Source organism: Medicago sativa, chromosome 6, assembly GCF_051527215.1.
Source record: "Medicago sativa cultivar Bolivia chromosome 6, Bolivia_mono, whole genome shotgun sequence".
Lineage (NCBI taxonomy): Eukaryota > Viridiplantae > Streptophyta > Magnoliopsida > Fabales > Fabaceae > Medicago > Medicago sativa.
The window spans coordinates 41,865,851-41,874,129 of record NC_140754.1 but is presented as its reverse complement, the minus strand read 5'-3'; the positions used below and the strand labels follow the sequence as shown (position 1 = coordinate 41,874,129).

The following is an 8,279-nucleotide window of genomic DNA, read 5'->3' as shown; positions in this document are numbered from 1 at the left end:
ACTATATTTGCTATGGAGTATGTTTTTTGTTGTGATTTTAATGAATTTTTAATACCATTAGAATTAAGCATGCAGAAAATAGCAATTTTCTTAACAAAAAAAAAAAAAAACCAAGTATAATAAGGAATTATAGTTACTTGACTTCTACCAAAAAAAAAGGTTTGTAGTTACTTACTTCTACCAAAAACTTCTCTAAAATTTGCAATCACTTATCACTTATCCTATAATGTTTGTTACGAAATAATTCCGCCACTGGAATTATCAAAGAACAAGCATGTATAACAAATTGAGCGAAGAATAATATAATAAAATATGTTTCGATGCTTTTATTGATCACTGAAAGCTAATATATATACACATGAATTACAATTTGCATCATGGGAAAACTAATTATATATTTCATCAAAGAGAATTGGTGCTGTCATGCCACTCTGTTATGTTATGCCACGAGTGTTGTTATGTGCTGTCAAGGTGAGTGCTCTTATACTCATTATGTTTTGTCATGCCATTGGTGCTGTTATGCCTTTATGTGCTGTCAAGCCATTAGTGTTGTTATGTCATTCTGTCACACCCCCGCAGTTGAAGCGGGAGGTTGGCGTACGCTTAAACTGTCTCGAAAGTCTTGAAAGAGTTTTAGGGGAAGACCCTTGGTGAATATATCCGCAATTTGATAGCGCGAGGGAACATGCAAGACACGTATCTGTCCACGAGCTACCTTTTCACGTACAAAGTGAATGTCCATCTCGACATGTTTTGTACGTTGATGTTGAACAGGATTACCGGAAAGATATATGGCACTAACGTTATCACAGTACACCATAGTAGCTTTGTGTATCGGACAGTGAAGTTCAAGAAGTAGGTTACGTAACCAGCATGACTCAGAGACGACATTGGCAACTCCACGATATTCAGCTTCAGCACTGGATCGAGACAATGTGGGTTGACGTTTGGACGACCATGATAGTAAGTTGTCTCCAAGAAAAACACAATAACCAGAGGTAGATCGTCTAGTGTCGGGACATCCTCCCCAATCAGCATCTGTGTAAGAGATCAACGATGTAGTGGATGATGGATAAAGATGTAAACCATAGTGACTAGTTCCCTGAATATAACGCAAAATGCGTCGAAGAGAGTGCATATGATCGTCCATGGGGTCATGCATAAAAAGACATATCTGTTGTACCGCATATGTGATGTCGGGTCTCGTGAAGGTGAGGTATTGGAGAGCACCAGCAAGGCTACGGTATAATGATGGGTCTTCATAGGGAGTGCTAGTCTTGACACTAAGCTTTGGTTTAGTGTCAACCGGAGTGGGACATGATTTGCATGATGACATACCTGCTCGCTCAAGAATTTCATCTGCATACTTTTTCTGAGATAGGAACAAACCACCATTATGTCGAGTAACTGCAATACCCAAAAAATAACTCAGTGGTCCCAAGTCTTTCATAGCAAATTCAGAGCTGAGTCGTGATATTATAGACTTGCGAAGATTATTAGAAGAAGTAGTGAGAATGATGTCGTCCACATAAAGAAGAAGATAGGCCATGTGTGTATCTTTTCGGTAGATGAAAAGAGAGTTGTCTGACTTGCTTTGAGAGAATCCGATAGAATATACATAATCTGCAAACCGTTTGTACCATGCTCTTGGAGCTTGCTTGAGCCCATACAAAGATTTTCGCAGACGGCAGACATGATGAGGAAGATTTGGATCCTTAAAGCCCAAAGGTTGATGCATATACACTGTTTCTTTGAGTTCACCATGTAGGAAAGCATTCTTGACGTCTAACTGATGAATTTTCCATGCTTTAGATAAGGAAATACTGAGTACTGTTCGGATGGTGGCTGGTTTGACAACTGGACTAAAGGTCTCTCCACAATCTATGCCATCCTGTTGACCTGCACCGTTACCTACAAGTCGGGCTTTATGCCTCTCAAAAGAACCATCAGATTTTTCTTTATGCCTAAAAATCCACATAGAACGAATAACATTTGCATTAGGTGGACGGGGTACTAAATCCCACGTCTTATTTTGAATTAGAGCATTGTATTCATCATCCAAAGCCATTTTCCAATTCGGGTCTTTTAGTGCTAACACAGGGTTACGAGGGAGAGGAGATTTTGTGACTTCGGTGTGGAGATTGATGTATTTTTGGTTGGGTTTAAAAATGCCATGCTGGCTCCTCGTAACTGGTTTGTTTTGTTCACTAATGGTAGGTTGGTAAATAGCAGGAAGTGGTATATTTTGTGGAGTAGATGTGGAAGGCAAAATTTGGTCCGGTTGAGAGGTAGATTGGTCTGATTGGGGGGTTGAGGTCGGTCCTAGTTGAGTAGGTGGTTGAGAGTTCTGTTGTGTGATGTTTGGTGTCCTTGGACCTGGGCTAGTTTGTGTGATGAAGTGGTTTATGTAAGGTGATACTTCATCATCAAGAAATTGATAATTGGTTTGATTGAGAGTGTGCAGCTTAGAGAAGGGGAATTCTAATTCATTGAATATCACATGGCGGCAAAGAATGATTTTATTTTGTGATAAATCATAACATTTGTATCCGCGATGATTGGAAGGATATCCTAAAAAGGCACATGGGGTGGAACGAGGTTGGAGTTTGTTTATAGTAGGTGATGGAAAAAGTGGGTAACATAAACACCCAAATACTCGTAGATGAGAATAGGACGGGTCTTTTTGAAACAGAATTTTGAGAGGTGATTGATAATTCAAGTTTTTGTTTGGTAAAATATTCAATAGATAAGTTGCCATTTGTAAGGCATGGTGCCAAAATTTTGGAGGTAGAGAAGCATGAACTAGTAAAGTCCGAATTATATTATTAATGGATCAGATTTTTCGTTCAGCTTTGCCATTTTGAGATGAAGTATAAGGACACGAGAAACGAAATGAAATTCCATTTGCTTGACAGAGTTTTTGAAAATTGCCATTGACATATTCTCTACCATTATCACACTGAATATTTTTAACTTCCCTATGAAAATGAGTTTTAATATATGCTCTTAATTTTTCAAAAGTTGAAAACACTTGAGATTTGTGTGAAATTGGAAAAGTCCACAAAAAATTCGAATGGTTGTCTAAATAAAGCACATAATATTTATGACCGGAAGTACTCAATACGGGAGAAGTCCACACATCACTGTGTAAAATATCGAATGGCATAAGAGTAGAGTTATCTGAATTAACAAATGGCATTTTAATATGTTTACCAAGAGGACATGAATGACAAAAACTTGAATTTGACTTTGAAGTAGCAATACAATCAATCATTTTATTTTTCCGAAGAGATTCTAAAATAGATGCTCCTGGGTGACCTAGACGGTCGTGCCAAACAGAAGTAGATAGAGCTGCAAACTCGGAAGGAAATTTGTTTTTATTTGTGGTTGTGTTGGTGATGGGATATAGTTGGCCTTGACTCTCACATCTCATTAGAACCATCCCCGTCTGAAAATCCTTCACAGAAAAACCAAATGGATCAAATTCAACAGACACTTGGTTATCGGTAGTGAATTTACGAACAGAGATTAAATTTTTAATTAATTTTGGTGCATGGAGGACATTTGATAAAGCTAATGGAGGGTGAGGCGGGGTTAAGTTAGCATTTCCAAAACCATGAATAGGAACTGAATGACCATTTCCTATGATAATACTATTATTTTTGCTCAAATTAAAATAAGATGAGAGATTACCATGTGTGGATGTCATGTGAGATGTTGCTCCGGTGTCCATGTACCAAGATGGGTCAGACTGAGCGAGATGGAGAGTGTGGAGAGCAGCTTCAATATCTGTTGGACTTGGTCCAGTTGCAGTAAATGCAGCTGGTGGCTTAGGTCCAAGAATACCATTTTGTTGAGTTTTTGGGTTTGCATTAGGCCTATTCCAAAAAGTTGGATAAGGGCATGGTGGAGGGGTCCTAGTAGGATACGGTGGCCACTGCCAAGGGGCCTGTTGTTGCTGTTGCCAGTAGGAATTTTGACCGCGTCCACCACCGCCTGATTGCTGCCATCCATTTCCGCCGTTGTAGTTGCGGCTGCCTCTGCCGGAGTATCTCCCCTTACCGCGGTTCCGTCCTCGATTATTGTGGTTACCGTGAGTATTGCTGCTGCTGTTGTTGTTGTTGTTGGCAGCACGCACATGATTGGTAGTAGGAGAGATGGAAGAAAATGAATTTTCATCTTGTGATTTCATTAGCAAGGCTTCCTGAGATGAGGAGTGGCTGGATTCGCGTGCAACACGTTGAGCCATGGTTGATTCTTCTAGTTCCAACCGAGATTTCGCCGTTTCAAATGTCGGCAAGGGATCGTGTTGCTGAATGTATGTGACGAATCCTGCGTATGAGTCGGTGAGTCCAGAAATCATTTTCAACACAAGGCGAGTGTTGTTCACTGGAGAATCAACATTTGCAAGTTGATCGGCGAGTAATTTGAGACGATTGCAATAGGCTTTGGTAGACGGAAAATCTTCCAAATTCGTGTTGGTGAATTGATGTTCGAGGTGGACTGCTCTCGAATGCTTGTTATCTTGAAACATAGCAGCAATTCTTTTCCAACAATTTTCAGCAGTATCATTGATTACCAGAATGGAACTGAGAATATCCTGGGTTACGGTGACATACATCCACTGTAAAATGACCGCATCGAGATGTTTCCAGAGACCGGGGTCATTTTTCTTTGTTGCTTCTGCTGTTTGTCTTTCTTTTTCATCAGTGGGAGTGATGATATGATCAAGCACGTTATGAACACAAGCTTGAACTTGAAATAAGGCAGACCATGATATATAGAGGCTTGAATCGTTGTCCAACGTGATTGGAATGATGGATTTCACGTTGGTAGTGGCCACCGTATCCTACTAGGACCCCTCCACCATTCAATAAAAGAAGACACGCCGACTCTACTAATAATTTAAGAATATCACATTATTTACTGTATTTATATGTGTAGGTGTCGTGTTGGACACAACACAAATCCGACACGAAGACATGCCTAAACCAAAAAATGTACATACTTCATAGCTCTTTGACCAAAAAAATCTACTCAACTGCGATATTACACTATTTTTTTAAACTAATTAAAGCACTAAACATTTTTTTATAACAAGGCTTGATGTTATAAGCATGCACAATAATCTTTTTAATATCTTGAAGACAACTGAATCCTTGTCCATCATGCAATCCCTCCACTACTACTACTACTATTTCACCTACACTTCCACCTACCTTTATTGATATTGATCCTCCTCACCATGATACCGATTAATCTATATCCCCTATTCCACCACCACCTACCTTAAGAAGATCTTCTAGAAATCGCAATCCAACTATACATTTACAAGATTATGTTTGTAATATGTCTGATGCATAAGCTTCTCTTTCTTCTGATGTCATCCAATTTCTCATTACATGTCATTTACCAATTTGTCACCTTCTCATTGTGCTTATTCTTTGTCTATTGACTCCTACACTGAGCCTACTACATATGCAGAGGCTATCAAATTCAGTCGTTGGAATCAGGCTATGCAAGCTGAACTTACTGCTCTTGAAAATACTAAGACATGGAAACTGGTTGATCTACCACCTAATGTCAAGCCTATTGGTTGTAGATGGATTTATAAAACAAATATCATGTAGATGGCACCATAGAGAGGTACAAGGCTAGATTAGTTGCAAAGGGTTACAATCAGATTGAGGGTTTGGATTCGTTTGACACCTACTCTCCAGTTGCTAAGCTTACAACTATCAGAATTTTCATTGCTTTAGCATCTATCAATTACTGGCAGATTCATCAATTAGATGTTAATAATGCCTTTTTGCATGGTGATTTACAAGAAGATGTCTACATGCTTGTGCCACAAGGTATCACTCCTTCCAAACCAAATCAGGTGTCCAAGCTCATCAAATCACTGTATGGACTTAAGCATGCCAGTAGAAAGTGATATGAGCAGCTCACTTCTCTTCTCCTTCACCACCACTATTCTCAATATCAATCTGATCAATCTTTGCTTATCAAAAAGTCTCCTACTTCCCTTACAATGTTGTTTGTTTATGTAGATGATGTGATAAATGCTGGTGATTCATTATCTGAATTTCAAAACATCCAAGCCATCCTGCATTCATCATTCAAAATCAAGGATCTTGGTCAATTGAAGTATTTCCTTGGTTTAGAAGTTTCTCATTCTTCTCAAGGTATATCTATATGCCAGAGAAAATATTGCATTGATTTACTTACAGATAATGGCTATCTTGCCTGCAAACCAGTTTCCACAGCATCTGATCCATCTTGCAAGTTACATACTGACTCTAGTGCCCCTTATGCTGATGTCTCTTCATATAGAAGACTGATAGGCAAGCTAATCTATCTCACTAACAAAAGGCCAAGCATCACCTTTTCTACTAAGAAACTAAGTCAGTTTCTGACCTCACCCATTGAGAAACACTTCATAGCAGCCACTGGAATCTTAAGGTATCTGAAGAAGTGTCCTGGTCAAGGTTTGATGTTTCCTAGAGATTCTTCCTTATGCATATCAGGGTATTCAGATGCAGATTGGGCCAGTTGCTTGGATTCCAAAAGATCCATATCAGGTCATGCTTCTTTCTTGGTAAATCTTTGATTTCTTGGAAAACTAAGAAGCAATTGATTGTTTCAAGATCCTCATCAGAAGCTGAATATAGGGATTTGGGTGCAGCTACTTCTGAATTGCAGTGACTTCTTTACTTGCTTAGAAATTTGCATGTTTCAACTGTGAAGCTTTCTGTACTTTATTGTGATAACCAAAGTGCCTTGCACATTGTAGCTAATCCGGTCCATGAAAGAACCAAGCATCTTGAGATTGATTGTCATTTGGTTAGGGAAAAATTACAAGCAGGCATCATGAAGCTCCTCCCTGTATCTTAATCTGATCAACTTGCAGACTTCTTCACCAAGCCTCTCCTTCCTCGACAATTCAACACTCTCTAACTCAAGCTGGGAATGTTGAATATCTACCATTTTGAATATCTACCATTCTCCAGCTTGTGGGGGACTATTAGAGAAAGAAGAACATAATAAAGACATAACTCCTAGTTTACTTGAGATACAAGTTAACTACTTTCAGCTACTTTAATCTTGTTCATTAGCATGTGATTAGGCTAATTGTAATCCTCATATTGCTTATAAATATTCCATGTACTTACATTTACATCTATGAGAAATGAGATCCTTTTCATTCTTTGTTTTCCATAAAACATACAAAATCAATCAACTTAACATAGGAGTGAAAAATGAAAAAAAGTAGAGATAAATAGAAAAGAAAAGACTCCTTTTGATACTGATATCTACGCTGCAAAATTTTAGAACAATCACTTGTTTTGTGCTATGAACTAGATATTCACAGTATTTGAGAAATCTTTCAATTAATCAAACCATAACTGCAATCTTAGAAAATCAAACCACAAGATTAACAATGATCCTTGAAATTGGCAATAAGATTAACAACTTTTTTGACTCCAAAAATTTCATTAAGATATCATGGAATTAAATACAGATATCATAAGCTTTATATATTACTCTTTTACATGGTATTAAGTAAATTATATTTTTGCATTTCTTCAAAAAAAAAAATATATATTTGGGTATGACATACTATATATTAATTTAAACAAAAATCTCTCAAAAAAAAAAAATTAATTTAAACAAAAAAAAAACATGGTCAAATATATACATGGACGCTAGTATTATAACAAAAATGGAAATATAAACACATTTTCTGAATTCAGTTTGCTTTGACCATTTCTTTTTCTCTATAGCGTATTTTACTCCCGTTTAAGTGGTTCCTTAAAATATGGTTTTGCTTTGACCTCCTCTTTAATGTAGTTGCTAGTTTTTTTCCGCAGAATAAGGATATTTCCCCAACAGAATTTTTACTCGGTCTCTATCTACAATACTATACATTGCCTCACAATTGATCAAACAATTAGATTTTAATTCCAATAGCAGGAAATCACCATCACGTTGCCTTATTATGTGAGTCACACTTTTATTCTTCTTCATTTTTAGTGTTCGAAAATTCGACACAATCAAACTTTACTCTCTTTTGCATTCAGATTTATTAATTGCAATTTTCATTTAGTGATTCTGTTTTTAAACATTCATTAAATCAAATGTTAGTGTCATTTTGTTGTGTAGAGCAGAAAAGGTTAAGTTTCAAGACAATATTTAAGTTTTTCATGAGTTCAGTTTATTTTTAGTTTTTAACTTCATGTTTGTGATTGTTTACAATTTCATGTCACAGTATGCACATT

At 37.3% G+C, this 8,279-nt stretch overlaps 1 protein-coding gene across 1 annotated transcript; it reads right to left on the bottom strand.

Moving 5' to 3' along the window:
• Window positions 1-3,150: 3,150 nt before the first annotated feature.
• Window positions 3,151-4,621, bottom strand: LOC146915216 (uncharacterized). Its single transcript, XM_085721285.1, has 2 exons — window positions 3,694-4,621; window positions 3,151-3,457 (listed from the first exon to the last, which is right to left on the bottom strand). The coding sequence occupies exons 1-2, from the start codon at window positions 4,619-4,621 to the stop codon at window positions 3,423-3,425; spliced, it is 963 nt and encodes a 320-aa protein (XP_085577411.1). The 3' UTR covers window positions 3,151-3,422.
• Window positions 4,622-8,279: the final 3,658 nt, after the last annotated feature.